At 49.4% G+C, this 16,241-nt stretch overlaps 9 protein-coding genes across 9 annotated transcripts; 4 read left to right on the forward strand and 5 right to left on the reverse strand.

Moving 5' to 3' along the window:
- The first annotated feature begins 2,680 nt into the window (after positions 1–2,680).
- Positions 2,681–3,187, forward strand: BCR37DRAFT_168309 (uncharacterized protein). Its single transcript, XM_040866248.1, has 2 exons — positions 2,681–2,799; positions 2,942–3,187. Exon 2 carries the CDS (start codon positions 2,942–2,944, stop codon positions 3,137–3,139), a length of 198 nt encoding a protein of 65 aa, XP_040722526.1. The 5' UTR covers positions 2,681–2,799; the 3' UTR covers positions 3,140–3,187.
- On the forward strand, positions 2,715–3,764 carry BCR37DRAFT_383679 (uncharacterized protein). Its single transcript, XM_040870097.1, has one exon. The coding sequence runs from the start codon at positions 3,172–3,174 to the stop codon at positions 3,700–3,702; it is 531 nt and encodes a 176-aa protein (XP_040722527.1). The 5' UTR covers positions 2,715–3,171; the 3' UTR covers positions 3,703–3,764.
- Positions 3,686–4,110, forward strand: BCR37DRAFT_383689 (uncharacterized protein; the record flags this gene model as incomplete). Its single annotated transcript, XM_040870098.1, has 1 exon — positions 3,686–4,110. A coding segment is annotated over one exon (208 nt), but the record flags the coding sequence as incomplete, so codon positions are not given.
- On the reverse strand, positions 3,973–5,182 carry BCR37DRAFT_383691 (uncharacterized protein). Its single transcript, XM_040870099.1, has one exon. The coding sequence runs from the start codon at positions 4,785–4,787 to the stop codon at positions 4,458–4,460; it is 330 nt and encodes a 109-aa protein (XP_040722529.1). The 5' UTR covers positions 4,788–5,182; the 3' UTR covers positions 3,973–4,457.
- Positions 4,495–5,339, reverse strand: BCR37DRAFT_383692 (uncharacterized protein). The gene has a single exon (XM_040870100.1). The coding sequence runs from the start codon at positions 5,328–5,330 to the stop codon at positions 4,830–4,832; it is 501 nt and encodes a 166-aa protein (XP_040722530.1). The 5' UTR covers positions 5,331–5,339; the 3' UTR covers positions 4,495–4,829.
- Positions 5,340–5,980: 641 nt separating this feature from the next.
- Positions 5,981–6,408, reverse strand: BCR37DRAFT_383695 (uncharacterized protein). The gene has a single exon (XM_040870101.1). The coding sequence runs from the start codon at positions 6,354–6,356 to the stop codon at positions 6,141–6,143; it is 216 nt and encodes a 71-aa protein (XP_040722531.1). The 5' UTR covers positions 6,357–6,408; the 3' UTR covers positions 5,981–6,140.
- A 441-nt stretch (positions 6,409–6,849) lies between these two features.
- On the reverse strand, positions 6,850–8,037 carry BCR37DRAFT_406351 (uncharacterized protein; the record flags this gene model as incomplete). The annotated part of the gene is made up of 1 exon (XM_040872106.1): positions 6,850–8,037. Exon 1 carries the CDS (start codon positions 7,732–7,734, stop codon positions 6,850–6,852), a length of 885 nt encoding a protein of 294 aa, XP_040722532.1. The 5' UTR covers positions 7,735–8,037.
- Positions 8,038–11,885: 3,848 nt separating this feature from the next.
- On the forward strand, positions 11,886–12,829 carry BCR37DRAFT_168396 (uncharacterized protein). Its single transcript, XM_040866249.1, has 2 exons — positions 11,886–12,539; positions 12,589–12,829. Exons 1-2 carry the CDS (start codon positions 12,066–12,068, stop codon positions 12,688–12,690), a joined length of 576 nt encoding a protein of 191 aa, XP_040722533.1. The 5' UTR covers positions 11,886–12,065; the 3' UTR covers positions 12,691–12,829.
- Positions 12,830–13,070: 241 nt separating this feature from the next.
- Positions 13,071–14,169, reverse strand: BCR37DRAFT_168415 (uncharacterized protein). The gene has a single exon (XM_040866250.1). The coding sequence runs from the start codon at positions 14,134–14,136 to the stop codon at positions 13,186–13,188; it is 951 nt and encodes a 316-aa protein (XP_040722534.1). The 5' UTR covers positions 14,137–14,169; the 3' UTR covers positions 13,071–13,185.
- Between the last annotated feature and the right edge of the window lie 2,072 nt (positions 14,170–16,241).

The following is a 16,241-nucleotide window of genomic DNA, read 5'->3' on the forward strand; positions in this document are numbered from 1 at the left end:
GACAGTGTTGTCGTCGCTACTGGCAGGCGTGTCGGTAAAGGCTTTGTCCTAGACGGCACAATTGCTAAAGTCCAGCCTCAGGCAAGTGAGTTTGCCCTTTCCACAAAGGAAAAGGCACCGACGGATGCCCTTGAGTGGCACCGACGACTTTGCCATATGTCCATCAAGGACATGAAACGACTTTCGAAGTTTGTCGACGGATTTCCCGACGATCTGGTCTACCCGGAATACTTCGATTGCTCTGGCTGTGCAGCTGGAAAGAGCAAGCGCTCGAGCTTTCCCTCTGTGGCAAATTCTGCCACTCAGCGGCTTGACATAGTCCACATTGATGTTGCTGGACCAATGCGCACCAATTCTATCAATGATGCACGATATTTTCTCATCATTGTTGACGGGTTTTCCAAGTACGTTTGGGCGTACATGCTGAAAGATGTCACTGCAGACACCGTCTGTAACATCTACAAAGCTTGGGAAACTGTTGCCACCAATCACGTTGGCGACAAAGTCAAAATTGTTCGCTCTGATGGAGGTAACGAGTTCAAGGGGAGCTTTCGCCAGCACCTCATTACGCAAGGCACCACTCACCAAACAACTGTTCCGCATACGCCTGAGCAGAATGGTGTTGCAGAGCGCCACATTCGCACTGTTGTCGAAAAGGCTCGCTCATCGCTTCTTGATGAGACGGTTGGTCCTCTCCCGCGCAATTTATGGGCTGAGTTGACCTCCACAGCCGTCTACGCCATCAATCGTTCGCCTCATACTGGTCTCGACAAGACGCCATACGAACTGTGGTATGGCAAACGACCAGATTGCTCGCATATGAGGACTCCTGGTACCATTTGCTGGTCACACAACCCGCGAATCAAGGACAAGTGGGATGCGCGCGCCAACAAAGCTATGTTTTTGGGCTACAGTGATACTTCCAAAGCTTGGCGAGTCTTAGATCTTGCCACTGGGAAAGTTGTTCTCAACCACTTGGTCATTTTTGATCATGCTGTGGCAAAAGAACTGTCTGTCAACAAGGATGTCGATCCTCGTCAGCTCACAGACGCTCAGCTCGAAGCTATAGCTAGCGGCAATGCTGCAAGTGTCGAATTTACTGACGAGCAGCTCGAAGCTATCGCTACTAGCGGTCTTGACGTTACTACTAATGATGACGAGCTTGATGAATATGCTTTTATGCTTACTGCTCAAGATGTTCTCCCAGCTCCTGTAACTGTCAAACAAGCTTTATCCCGCTCTGACGCACCTGAATGGCGTGCCTCTATGGAACGCGAGCTCGTCTCTCTTGAAGGCAAAGGAGCTTTTGAGTACGTCGACGACATTCTGATGGTTTTCTCGGACATCGCGCACAAAGAGCATCTTCTTAAGGCTCTTACCCAACGCTACGAGCTGTCCGATCTCGGCCCTGCCAATTCCATTCTCGGCATGCGCGTCTCACACAACAACGGCGTATACACTCTCGATCAATCCACCTATATTGAATCGATCGCCACCGACCACGGCTTAGCCAACTGCCATCCAAGGCACCTGCCAGCCAGTGTCGGCACCATTCTCACCACTGACGGCACTACCCACCAGCCGACTGACGACCAGCCGGCCAACAAAACTGCTTACCAATCCATTGTTGGGGAGCTTCAGTGGATAGCCATCTCGACCAGACCCGATGTTGCCTATATTGTCGGTGTTCTAGGTCGTTTCTCTGCCAAGCCGACTACTTCTCACATGAAGTTGGCTCGTGGCGTCCTCGCGTACCTGTTCACGACTCGCAATTTGCGACTGCGATACGACGGAAACGACGAGTTTGCTGGGTACTCTGACTCTGACTACTCAGGGTGCCTGGATACAAGGAAGAGCACATCTGGCTATGTGTTCATGCTTGGGGGAGCTGCAATCACCTGGCAGTCAAAGCGCCAAAACATTGTTGCCACATCGACCATGGAAGCCGAATATATTGGCCTCTCCAACGCGTCAAAAGAGGCTCTCTGGCTGCGCGAGCTCATGCTCGGCATCAAGATCAGCAATGTGCTCAACTCCGACGGTTCCATCAATTTATTTGGGGACAATCAGGCTGCGCTGAAGTTGGCACACAATCCTGTGTTTCACGCCAAGAGTAAGCACATCGAAGTGAAGTACCATCACACTCGATCCCTGATTGAGCAAGGCAAGATCAAGCTACACTACGTCGGCACAAAACTGCAAAAAGCCGATCTCCTTACCAAGCTCCTTCCACGTCCTGCATTGGAGACGCAACGACTGCTTCTCGGCCTCGTCTAAGCACTTCGCTTTATCGAGATAGAGGGAGTGTTAGGAATTCAAGTGCATCCCCTGATCACTTGCTTCCGCTGTTATCTCTCTGCCACGTCAGCGCTCATGCACGTGTCCTTTAGTTTAGTCTTAGCTGGCAAGAGTGCTATACTCTTGTGCCCCATTCGAATCAAGTCTTATCTGCAGCTGCCCTGCGTGCCTGTGTCTATCACCTACGACTACAGCCTCGCATATCCGCCAATCTCGATTACAGACAGAAGAATCATGTGGTTTGGTACACGTCAGCTATCCTACGCGAGCGGCTTTGTTCCCAAGGCTCAAGAATCAAGGAAGCGGAGTGTTCGGTGTGATGTGCTCGTTGTGAAGTTGGACTTTGTTTCTTTCGAGCTTTGACCACTTTGCACGCCTGAAGCTCGCTCTACTCGCGATCGCTACAAACCACAGTACGCTTCATTGTCGCTGCACACGCAAGCGCTCCACTCTAGACGCGCATCTCTGCAGTCTCTCTTCCTTTGATTCTGTCTCTCAAGTGTGTCTGACCAGCAAAGTCAGATCAATGCTGTCCTGCGTAGCGCGGTAGAGTCCCACCTGCCAAGCAAATGAGCAGCCGACATCCTCAATCTTGACTCTGCAAGAGCGAAGCAAGCAGCGCGTCTACTAACTCCTGCAACAGATGACCAGCATGCTAGAGTCTTGCTCAACGCCCCTGATCCAAGCGTCTTCCCCGCGTCGTTCACGGAACCAGCTCATCAGCCTCGAGCTGGCATCGCAGCAGATACAGCCAACAACGAATCCATGGCTTGATCAGACATCGTCTCTTTCTCTTCTGATACACCGCGCTGAGTCTAACGCATTCAGAAGGACGATCTAGACCGATTTGAACGCCTTGCACACGATACACGCATGACAAAGGAACCAGCAGGACTACGACGCGTGTCAAGGGAGGTTCCAAGCGTATTGAATGCCGGCCGTCGAATCCATTCGCAAAGCGTTGCAGAGCTAGGGAAGGCAATCCGTCATTTTGAACGCGACTTCACGTCGCTTGCCAGAACGGAAGCGAACCGTATTTCCATGGCCATCTCTCAGCATGGTCCCAAGAATCTGCAAGTCGCCGTACGTGATGACGCCCAACAATCTACGCAACGGTTCCCTACTGACAACAGCAATCGAGGCACAACAAGCGCCTGGCAGAGGCAGAAGCCGGGCAGCAGGGGTCCGACGACGAGAATGACATGCAGACACGACACGCACAACGGAGCGCCCGAAACATCGCGCCACGCCATGAGTAAGACGACGACTCGCAGGCGCGACAAGTACGTTGCAACACACGAAATACCGTGCCCCACAATGAGCAAGACGACGACAGCAATACAGAAACCGCACTACCACGTCGTACGGTACACTAGTTCTTTCGCTTGTCTCGATCCATACTGACCACTACAGGGCAAACGCAACGGGCCAATGACGGCGAAAGCCCAGTTGCTTCAGAGTGCAGCGCATAACAGGAAGACCGCGCCGCCACTGCAGGCGAGGCGGAACAAGCACGGAAGCGTAGCAAGCGCGCAAGGCACCTTGCACAACAGCTGTAGGAAGTACATAGTAAGCCTTCCTTGCTCTCGAGCTATCCCTGATCCGTGCAAAGCCCTGGCTCGCTAACTGCACCTCGCTGCGAGCTAGTCACCAGCGATCGCCAGTCCTCGCCCGTAAATCACCGGATTACTACGCGTCATTCATCGCCTGTTTGTCACCAGCGCCATAATCTACCGTTTGTCGTCCGTTTATCACACGGCGTCAGTCTTCCGCTCATCATCGGTTTACCACCCGTGGAAATTACCCGTAGGGTCGAGGACTTCGTCAGAAAACTCGTCAGACTTTGATCAAGAATCGATATATTTGATTGTAGAGTCGATCGACTTTGCAAGAAGACTCGTCAGACTTTGAGCAGGAGTCGATCAACTATGTGACCAAAGTCGACAGACTTGAGTTGAGAGTCAATCGACTTTGTTACAAGGCTCGTTAGACTCGGTCTAAGACTCGTCAGACTCTAGCGAAGCTTTCGTAGACTTTGGACAGGACTTGATGGACCCTATGAATGCACACGATGAATCATGAATCCTGACTCAACAGACTCTGATTGGTGTCTCGCAGACTTAATGGTCACGAATCGCAAAACACCGCGCACACTCATGTTAGAAGTCAACCGACTGTCGATTGTAGCTGACACAGAACAAACTCCTTCTTGCAAGCCCAAAGCAACGACAGCGATGACAAACGCAAAGCCGGAGGCGCCAAGAGGAATACCAAGGTCGCCAAGACAATTGCGTCTGAGGGACAAGCAACACCCACGCTTGAGACACCAAGCCCAGAGCAACCTCAGCCGCTGTCGCAGGCCTCCTCGCCCGTAATGGAAAGCCCATCTCTCGATTCATTGCCACAGGGTCTGTCATCAGGCCAATGGTGTGATGTGGAGCAATACGCTGCTTTAACCACGATGCCGACAACAAATTCAGAAAGCACATCGGTGGCCTCGGCCGAGCCCAATTGCAAGTATCAGTTTGGATTCAAATACGCCGGCACAGTTCAGCAGGGTCTTTATCTCCACTTGGGATCACAGATCCTGGCGTACGTTTGGCATCTCCCTCATCAGCCATGAGGCTTTTGAATACCCCTAAGGCAGCTCCAAGTAGTTGCGTGATGTCGCCCGTGGAATCAAGCGCCGACCAAGCCTTCAATGATGCCAAGCTTCGTAGCTCTTCTGTCGTTCTGAAACCAACACTGATGAGCACATCAACCAGTGAGGCTTTGAATGGAGGCTCGCACTGTTTCTTTGTCTCATCATGCTTGGTCTTCTCTTCTTGCTTGGTCTTCTCTTCTTGCTTGGTCTTCTCTTGTGATTTGAGTGGATCAACATTGTACTGAATCCCTTCCGTGGTGGCTTTCTTGGCCGCTGTAAACCAATCCCTGGGCTCTGTTCCTTCACTAGGCACCGGCTCTAGCTTCTTGAATGTCTCTTCATCAAAGGTCCAAGATTCCTGTGGGTATTTGCATAACCACCGTTGCATCAGAAGGGCCAACCACCGTCCAATGAGACCTTCACTTCCTTGCTGGTGAGCGTGCTCAACCCACCAATGGTTGACCTTATAGGTTTCGCTCCATGATGATTCTGCAACGCCCGTGCGGCAACTGCTGCAAAATGCCACAGTCCTCTTGCCATTGCCATCGTTGTCTTTGCTTTTGGGTGCTTTGACACCAGTCCTTACAGGAACGTACGCCAGGATCTGTGATCCCAAGTGGAGATAAAGACCCTGCTGAACTGTGCCGGCGTATTTGAATCCAAACTGATACTTGCAATTGGGCTCGGCCGAGGCCACCAATGTGCTTTCTGAATTTGTGGTCGGCATCGTGGTTAAAGCAGCGTTTTGCTCCACATCACAGCATTGGCCTGATGACAGACCTTGTGGCAATGGATCGAGAGATGGGCTTTCCATTACGGGCGAGGAGGCCTGCGACAGCGGCTGAGGTTGCTCTGGGCTTGGTGTCTCAGGCGTGGGTGTTGCTTGTCCCTCAGACGCAATTGTCTTGGCGACCTTGGTATTCCTCTTGGCGCCTCCGGCTTTGCGTTTGTCATTGCTGTCGTTGCTTTGGGCTTGCAAGAAGGAGTTTGTTCTGTGTCAGCTACAATCGACAGTCGGTTGACTTCTAACATGAGTGTGCGCGGTGTTTTGCGATTCGTGACCATTAAGTCTGCGAGACACCAATCAGAGTCTGTTGAGTCAGGATTCATGATCCATCGTGTGCATTCATAGGGTCCATCAAGTCCTGTCCAAAGTCTACGAAAGCTTCGCTAGAGTCTGACGAGTCTTAGACCGAGTCTAACGAGCCTTGTCACAAAGTCGATCGACTCTCAACTCAAGTCTATCAAGTCGTGTCACAAAGTCGATCAATTCTTGACCAAAGTCTGACGAGTCTCCCTGCAAAGTCGGTCGAGCGAGCTTTACAGCCAAACACAGATGCAAAATGATGCAGGATGTCGACAAGAGCAAAAACATTTGCTCAGCAGCATACAGAATGTGGGAACAGATGAGCATGCTCAAGCTCAACAACGACAAGTACGAGAGCTATACTGAGCCCCGAGGCCTCCATTTGACCTCAGCTGACTTTGATCTGATTTGATGCTAGGAAGATTTGTCAATCTGGCACTAGCTTGCCGTCCGTCATTGGGCCTCCGTTATCACCTGTTTATTACTCGAAGCACCATTGCTGAATTCTCATTGACGAATCACAGATAACAAGCACCTGGACAACCATATATTGAGTGAATCGTCAGTGAAATCCCCCCCTGGGACCACATAGATGCCAAAAGTTGATAATATTCATGTATATACAAACGTAAACATTCTGTAGCTGACCATGACTATTTTAGCACCTCGAAATCATAGTGTACAGATCGAGACAGGCTACTGGCAAGTGATAATGAGCATTTGATTAATTTGGTTTAGAGCTAGAATAATTGGAGAGCTTAATCTTGGTAAGGTAAATTCTATCGAGACTCTGCAGCTTCTCAACTTGGAAACTTCCGAACTAAAGAAACGTTTTAGCTGAAGACCGTTGGAGTTGAGATTGGGAAGGCAATGCATACATTTTGCATTGCTGGTAGGCCAAAGGGGCACTGCAGGAGCGGCGGTCGGGAATTTGGATGGGATCATCGCACGGATACTCATCTACCACAAGCCAGTTGTAAGATGGATCGGGGTAGTGAGAAAAACGTGCATGCCAATTATTGATCTGGTGTCTTGCTGCTGTGTCTCTGAGTTGACAGATACGTCCAGCTCCAGGCTCTTCCAGCTGTAACTCAACAGCATGCTCGTGCTGAATACGCATTTTGAGATATTCAACTAGCATGGAACATCGGCACTGTATCGATTGGTACCACACATCTTCAGTCTGTCTGTGGGGCTGTGGCTTGGTCTTTCCTGTGCCTGAATTGCGGAAACTCTGTCCATTGGGCACTGGAGTTGATACGAGAAATGGGTGAGTCGAGCTGCCGGCCTGGGTAATCAAAGTGGCCCAAGGCGGGTTGACAAAAGTTGGCCAAGTGATGAGATTAAGCGGCAAAGATCCCACGAAACCAGTGGCTCCGACGCTGCCATAGTCGTATTGACCAGTGGGTCTTTCTTTTCCAGCTGCCGATACCTGTTTTTCATGAAGAGATTCAGGTATGTCCGTTTCCAAGCAATAGCAAACTTCATCACCAGCATGACAAATGTCTGCGCTGGAATGTGCTCGAAGACGAGAACTGTGATAGCTGACCATTTCGGTCATGCATTCCGTGGAACAAAGATCTTGTGCAAATTGGCCTTGGAGTTCTCCAGTTTTATAGATTCCTCCATGAGAGATCAGCTTCTGAAGCTTAAACGACACCTGTCCACAAGTTTGGACGGGCGGAGCTTTTGTGCCCGCATTCATAGCTTTAGCCACCGTGTATGAGCCATCGGATACACTGTCGGCATGAGATGATATATCAAAGCGTAAACTGGAACTCAATTGCTTGAACGTCAAATTTGTCGGCGACAACTGCGACGGGCCTCATCAACAAGATTGCAGGTTTCGATCTTTTCACTCCAAATTACACGTGGAAGCTCGTGATTGTTCCTCCTGAGGAGTTGTGCTTTCAATATCCGTGCACATGTAAATCAGCTGCTCCTGCATCTATATGCATGCGCGTTCTCTGTCGACTCCTAGGCGTGAAAAAGGGCAGCAGAATGACACATGCATACAGTTTTCGATTGCTATGATGAGAAATAACCAGTGTTTAAGATATTGAAATGTGGCCTGATTCGTCTGCAGCCGATGATTGGCTTACAATGGTCATAATGTATTCTTGAATCAGCAAGTGATATTTACAAATCACGTCCATGTGTGTGGTTCTGAAGACTCTTTTGACAGCTTTCAGTTGTATTTTCACGTATTGTCGTGAAATATCATATGCTCTTACAACGTTGCGTGGCCATTTTTGACATTACTTTCTGTCGATCTCTCAGTTCTGTTTGCTACCTGCGCGTGATTGCGTCGCCAATCCGGCCCTGCAGCTTCAACTGCTGATTTTCGCGGCCGAACACGACAAACAGAACTATTGCGTGATTTACGGGGATCATGTGCATGCATATGGACCGACCGAATAAGTCCCATTCTTGATTTCAGATGCCTCATCACCGGAGACTCCTGGTTGCAACTCGCAGCTATCGTTCTGTGCACAACCATAGCGATCAATCCTGGCAATCTAGATCTGTCCACCTGGTCTGTGGAATTACGCGTTCAGCATCTTCAACGGTTGCTTGCTTCCTTCTGATCCAAGCATTGTCTTCTCGCCTTATCAAGCTGAGACAACTATTCGTCGTCTAATGCCTCTGACTAGACGTCGCACATATTATTCAGGGCTTGGATCCTGTTCCTTGCCTTGCCGCTTCTACCTCTAGTCAAATGAAGGTAAAAGGACAGCCTTCTGCTGCCTTGATTTTCATTTACCAACTTTGTACCTTTGCGAAATCATCTATATCTACCTCTCCTCTCGAGTGTTTTCGACGTCAACTCGCTCTGCTCTGTTCGTCCGGCTCTCGGCTCAACCGCTACACTTTGGTGAAACTATCCCAGAGTCTACCACTTAGGACATCAACACCAGTACAAGTCATGTCATCCACTCAATCATCCTTGTGGGTATGACCCTCGAACAAGCCATTCAGGCCGTGGCCACCGATCAGAAACAGGTTCATCATTAGATCGTTGACATGTTCAACAACATGGCTTAGTTCCACCATGCTCATCAACTCGAGCTGCAGAACCTCCGACCAAAAATTCTCGTTGCTCAAGCTCTGGTTGCCCGAGGCCTTCCGGTACCATCTTCGCCCTTGCCCTCATCGCAAACTCACCTGAAGGCAAAGAACCCCGAGACCTTTGCGGAAAAGCCGGATGAGTCCAATGTTCGATACTTTGTGCCAGTCTGCCGTATCTGTCTCGCCAGCCCATCCTACTGCCAGGCATCTGAATACGACAAAGATTTTGTGGGTCTGCAGCCCGCCAGACGAGGCCGCTAGCCTTTGGCAACGATTCAAGACGGACTTCCACCAGGCACCGAATTTGGATTCAATACGGCAGGCAGACCAGATGCTTGCCGAGCTGGATTGTGCCTTCCAGTTGGGCGACGAGCAGTCTAGAGCAACACAGCAGCTGAACGTCTTCGTCAGGGCACGAGAACAGCACCGCAGCACATTGCTGGCTTCAATCTGATCATCGCTCCTTGGAAGATGACTGAGGGGTTCAAAATCTTGTCTTGCGCCATTCAATCAACAAAGAGGTCAAGGATGTCCTCGCTCAATCTTTGGAATAGACGAAGTCTGATTTCACTCTTTTACGTCGTCTTGGAGAGCGTATGAGCGCTCGGGTAGGCACTGCACTTTGACATTGAGCCGTACTGTGCTGCTTACGCCAGCACGCTCTCTTCTATTTGGCCCCGTTTCAATGCCAGCGCTCCTCCTACAACAACATTCTTACAGCCAATGCAAAATGACGCTGTGGCACCCAGCAAGCATCGTGCGGCAATCCGTCAGTAAAAGTTTGCCGACCGACTCTGTCTCTATTGTGGTGAGCCCAGTAACCAACTCAAAGACCGCCGACAGAGGCCAGTAGGCCCGAAAGTGCCGTTCGGGTCAACAGGAAATAAGCGATTCTGTTCGCCCAAGTCTTCCACCTGTCCTCTCTCTGAAGTCTATAGCTCTGTCTTCGTCTCTCTCTGCTGCTTATCATGTGCTTCCTGTCATCCTTTCTGTTGGCGATCGACTTGTCGAATCGGTTGCTTTGGTCTCGACTCCGCTTTTGTCTCGCGCACTGCAGCTGGAATTCAACAAACACCTTAGGCCCAAACAGTGCAAACACTGGCAATCAGTGCAACTCGAGACCATCGACGGTAGTCTTCTCGCCCCAGTTACGCATGCTACAGCTCCTGTGCAATTCTCTGTTGGCACACATCACGAGCATGCTTCCTTCGTGATCTAGGGAACAGTACGAGGTTCTCCTTGGCTAGCATTGGCTCCAGCTACGCAACCCTTCTATCGACTGGGCCGACAGCAAGATCTCTTCTCAGACTCTTATACGGACCACTTGTTGGCCTCTCGAGGTGAACCTGGTCGATCGTCACCTCCTTCCAGTACCACAGCTCTGAACATCTGCAGTTTGAAAGCTACTACTTCCAAAGGCTTAGCTAGCACGAACGGTGTTGATGAGCTTCATCACACAGATCTCCTGGGCAACGATCTTGGGAATGCTCACCAGAGAATGTCAGACCGCTGCTGGAGACTAAAGAACTGATTCTGGGTTCTGTTCTTGAGCAAGCTCAAGCCAAGACTGTGGCAGACGAGCTGCTTGCGCAACTTGTCACTGCTTACGATACGGACAGTGTCACAGTGAGGCCCGCGGATTTTGGATCAGCTCGACGACACGACCGACTCTTTCTAGGACTGAATGACAGGTACTCTCTGGCCAATGGCACGATCTATCGCGATGAAGCGATACGTGCGCACTTGTGGCACTTGTGTACGCGCCAAGGCGACTCGACACAAATTCTATAGTGAACTCAATCGGCTCCCGACTCACAATACACTATGGTCTGCTATCTCCCTAGAATTGATCACCAAGCTTCCTTTGTCCAACGACTATGAATCTATTCTGGTTGTTGTTGACCGTCTTACCAAGAAAGCTCAATTCATCTCTTGCGTTGAGGTTACTGGTATATATACCTTCGCCAAGACCTTCATTGATCGCATTGTCCTGGATCATGGCCTCCCAACGCCTACACTCTTTTGCCGTGACCTCATCTTCACGTCCAAGTTGTGGCAGTCACTGCTTCTCCAGTTTGATTCACGGGTCAAGTCTTGTTTGTCTACAGCCTATCACCCTCAAATTGATGGTCAGACTAAACGTGTCAACTCGATACTCGAACAGTATCTGCGATGTTACATCAACCAAGCCCAAGACAATCGGCATTCCTCAAGTCAAGTCTGCTACAACAATACTTGGCAGGTTACCATCGAGACGTCTCTATTCTTCGCTGAGCGCAGCTGACACCCTCGCTTCACTGTTCATCTTGGTCATCACACTATTCCTGCAAGTTATGATATGGCTGCTCGTTTGAAGTCTGTTTAGGAAGACCTCAAGGACTACATGAAAGATGCACAAGACAAGCACAAGGAGTATGCCGATAGCTCTCGACTACCAGTTCCCTCAGACTTTCGACTTGGCAAACAAGTTTTGCTACACACCCGCCGTTGTTGTACGTCTGATTGACCACCACGAAAGCTCAATTTCACTTGCGCCAGATCTCTTCGCAGCGTACGTTCGATCACCGACACTGCCTTCGAACTCGACCTCCCACGTGATGTTCTCATTCATGATGTCTCACCTGGTCTGCTCGATCTCTACAACAAGCCGACTGGTGCTTTCTCTCGCTCGCAGGTTGTTCCCCTCTTATAAAGATCAATGGACATGGCGAATAAGGCATCGATGCCGTCGTTGATTGCAAGCTCGACAACGATCAGTGGATGTACCTCCTGCATTGGAATGACTATAGTGATGCTCACAGTCAATGGGCACCTATTGAGTCTGTTTACGCCATTGCGACACTGCTTGTTTCTTGTTCAACAAATCCTCCACTCAACACCACTGCTCCACGGCCGCCTTTTGCTCGTCGGGATCGACGCGCCCCGAAGAGGGTCGTGTCACGGACTGAGAGCTGATACTGCTTTCAGATGTCCAACCAGCCACTTGCTCCATCTTGTGCTACTCCCTTGCGCACAACCACAACGGCCGATTCAGTCCTCTCTCGTCGGTATCATGAATTGATCGTCCAGCATCTTCAACATGTTGCTTGCTCTCTTCTGGCTCTAGCCTCTCTCACTATAGCTAATGTATACCTCAAGAGTCCTCCTTGCGTTTGGCTCGTCTGGCTAGACGTAACTCAGACTCTGTGGGGCTTGTCCTTGTTTCTTGTCTCACTGCTTTTCACTCTAGCCGAAGATAGGGAGACAGCCTTCTGCTGCCTTATTTCATATTCACCAATTTCGTACTTTGATTGGACCATCTATAACTACCTCTCCTGTTATCTAGTGTCTTCGAGGAGACTTCGCTCTGGTCTACCTAGTCATTCCTCAGCCCATTCGTTACAAATCGCATTATTGTGTGCCTTTATCATCGGCAGTCTGCTTACAGAACGCTGTCACCTGGTGTGATCACCATCACGCTTGCGATATCTGCTGACAACAATACCTACAGGCCGCTCATGCTACACATCCGAACCCAAATGCAAGATGCTGCAGGATCTCGATAAGAGCAAGAACATCTGCTCAGCAGCATAAAGTATGTGAGGACAGATGAGCATGCTGAAGCACTACATCGAACAGTACAACGACTGAAGCAAAGCTTGATGCCTCCTTTTGATCCCAGATGGACTCGACCTGACTTGGCGACAGTGATTATTGTCGGTTTGACACTTGCTTGCAATTGCCGATACCAGTAAGTCGCCATCATTCCCTGCTTATCATTTGGGGCACAATTGCTGACTTCTCATCAACTAATCACAGGTAGGAGACACCTGAACATCGATATCGCCTGTAATTTACATATGAAATGTCTTCTTGGGACCACATAGATGTCAAAAGCTGATTATCCACAGGCTTATACTGACCATGACCAACCTCAGCATACCGTCTTTGGCTTCAAGTGCACAAATTGAGACAGGAACTACCAAGTGAGATTGAGCATTTGATTAAAGGGGTTAATAGCTAGAAGAGCTTGACAGCTAAAATTTGATTGTCTTCAAAAAGAAATTGCTCTGAGATCCGGCAGTCCTGAGATTCGAAAACCTCCGAATCAAAGGAAAGCTTCAACCAAGAGCCGTGAGGGTTTTGATTGGGTTGGCAATGCCAATGGTATGCATTGCCAGGCAAACTCAGGTATGTGACAAAAGCGACGATCGGGGGTCGGATCCGTGGTATTGCATGAATAAGATTCCGCCAGTGGCCAAGTCCCTGGTCGATTATGAGAGAGCAGTTCCCAGCCATCGATTTGGTGTCTTGCTGCTATTTTGATAGGGTCGCAGATAGGTTCAGCTTGAGGGTGGCCTAGCTGTAAGTCTAAATCGTCCTGAATGTGCAATTTGAGGTATTCAACTTGCATAGAACATCGGCACTGTATCACTTGGAACGACGTCTGTACAGTTTGCTTGGGGAACTGCTGTTGCTTAGACTTGCCTTTGTTTGAGTTGCGCAAAGCTGGTGCCATTGCAATGGGCACTGCAAATGGGAAAGAAAATCGGGAAGTCGAGACACCACTCGTAGTGGTAGAAAAGGTCCGAGGCATATTGACGATCGTTGGCCATGGGAACGTATAGGGCGGCATTACTCCCATGAATGCAGCACCCCCAAGACTGCCATAGCCGTAGTTAACACCATCCGAAGCTTTTGTTCCTACAGGTATCTTTTGTTCAGGAAGAGATCCGGGGCTGAGCTTATCCAAGCAATAGCAGACATCATCACCAGCATTACAAAGGTCTGCGTTTGTATGAGCTTCAAGACGAGACTTGCGATACTTGGCCATCTCGGTCATACAAGGAATGAAACAAGCTTCTCGTGCAAACTGACCTTGGAGTTGTCCGTCTTCATAGATTCCTTCATGAGGAATCAGCTTTTGAAGCTTAAACGACATTTGTTGACAAGCCTTGCTTAGCATAGTAATTGGGCGCGGGTCTATAGCTAAACTCAATGTCCACGAGCCAATGACAATAAGAAGAGGATACACCGTCTTCTTGAGATGGTATATCATTGCGTGCACGCAAAAGCGATTGACTGATACTAAAGCGACAACTACAATGTACCTTGTTAAGAAAACTGCGGGTTTCCGCCTTTTGAATGCAGATTGCACGTGGAAGCTCGTGGTTGTTCCTCTCTGAAAGAGTGGCGCTTCTAGTACCCGTGCACATGTAAGTTAGCAGATCTTGCAACTCTATGCATGCACATTTTCTGTTGCCCCCTGAGTGCGGCTAAGGCTGGCAGTATGAAACATGCATACGACTCCCGATTGCTATGATGGGCAATGAACTATATTCGAGGTTTGAAGTTGTGGCCTGTTGCGGCTGGAACTATCGATTGACTTATAATAGACACGACGTGTGATTGATCACTTGTTGATCAAAAAACACGTTATGACCATGTAATTCTGAGACTGTCCATCAGCTCTGATTTGTAGCTTCACGTGTGATAGTGAATCATCATATGCATTCTTACAACGTTACGTGGCCATTTTTGACGTTACTTTTTGTCGATCCCTCAATTCTGCCTGCCACCTGCGTATGTTGTCGATCAGACTTTGCAGCTGCAGCTGTAGATGTTCGCCTCCGAACATGACAAACAGAACTATGGCGTGATTTACGGGTGTCATAGACTGACTGCATAAGTCCTATTCTTGATCGCAGATGCGTCATCACCTGAGACCCCTGAGCACCGCTCGCGACTGTTCTTTTGTGCACAACCACTGCGACCAATCTAAGTCTGACCCTTTGCAGATTAGTGTAACTACGCGTACAGCATCTTCAACAGTTGATCGCGTTCTTCTGGCTCAAGCCTCTTATTCTCGCCGTATCCTGCTGAGACTTTTATTCGTCGTTTGATGCCTCTGGCTAAACGTCGCTCACGATCTTTAGGGCCTTGTCCATGTCTCTTGTCTTACTGCCTTTACCTCTAGTCGAATCAAGATAGAGGACAGCCTTCTGTTGCCTTGAATCGCTTTCATCAACTTTGTAATTCGGCAACATTATTTATATCTACCTCTCCTGTCTAGTGTCTTCGACGTCAACTAGTTCTGCTTTGTTCATCCGGCTCTTGGCTCAGTCTATAAACTTTGGTAAAACTACACCAGTGTCTACCACATTAGGACATTAACACCAGTACAATTCATGTCAGTCACCCAATCATCCTTGTGGGCATGACCCTCGAAGAAGCCATTCAGACCGTTTTCACCGATCAGAACCAAATTTATCATGAGGTTGACGCCTTGGCCAACGACATGGCTCAGCTACCGCATGCTCATCAGCTCGAGCTGGGACGATGGCAGACGAGTTGCTCGCGCAACTTGGCGCTGCTTACGACTAGGCCGTGGAATTTGGAGCAGCTCAACGACACAACTAACTCTTTAGGATCTGGACAACAGGTAATCTCTGTCTCTGGTCAATGACAAGATCTACCGCAAAAATAAGGTCAACGTTCACAATAACAACCCTAAAAGATTTGGCGAGTGGACGCGCAGGAATGAGTGTTTAAGGGGATGATTACACCGCAGTGTTTTCATGGAAATGCGCGGGGACTCAAGGCGTGAAAGAGCGGGAAAGAGCCTTAAACGTGGGGATGAGCGGGAAACTGTCGTAAATCATTCACCCCTGTGAGCGTTAATGAGCGTGAATACCAGGCAGTGCGCGTAGATGAGCGTGGATACCAGGCAGTGCGCGCGGGGGTCTGTGAGCGTGTGGACCGAGTAAGGTAGTCATCACAGTGGATTCTTTCACTTTGTGATCATGCGATGAGAATCGACAGTAACTTGGCTATTTATACGGTACAAGAGTACCAGAAAGTGCCAGTAGCAAGCCGATGATACTTGCAGTGCTTGTGATGCCATGGCGGTGGTTGTGCTGCTGCAGGGTGTGAATGATGGAAGCGATGGACATCGGGCTGATTCTGAGTGGGAGACACAAGATACGACTGATCGAGCGAGCGCAAGAGCAAGAGTAGAGTCAGAGGTAGAGATTGAGATTGAGGCTGGCGTCAAGGACGAGACTGGATAGAGAGGAAAGCCATCAAGGAACAATTGACGACGCGAGAAAATGCCTCACCAATGAGGAGGAGAAGTGATTGCTGCAAGAGCCCGCATAGAAGATG

This window comes from Protomyces lactucae-debilis, assembly GCF_002105105.1.
Source record: "Protomyces lactucae-debilis strain 12-1054 chromosome Unknown BCR37scaffold_24, whole genome shotgun sequence".
Lineage (NCBI taxonomy): Eukaryota > Fungi > Ascomycota > Taphrinomycetes > Taphrinales > Protomycetaceae > Protomyces > Protomyces lactucae-debilis.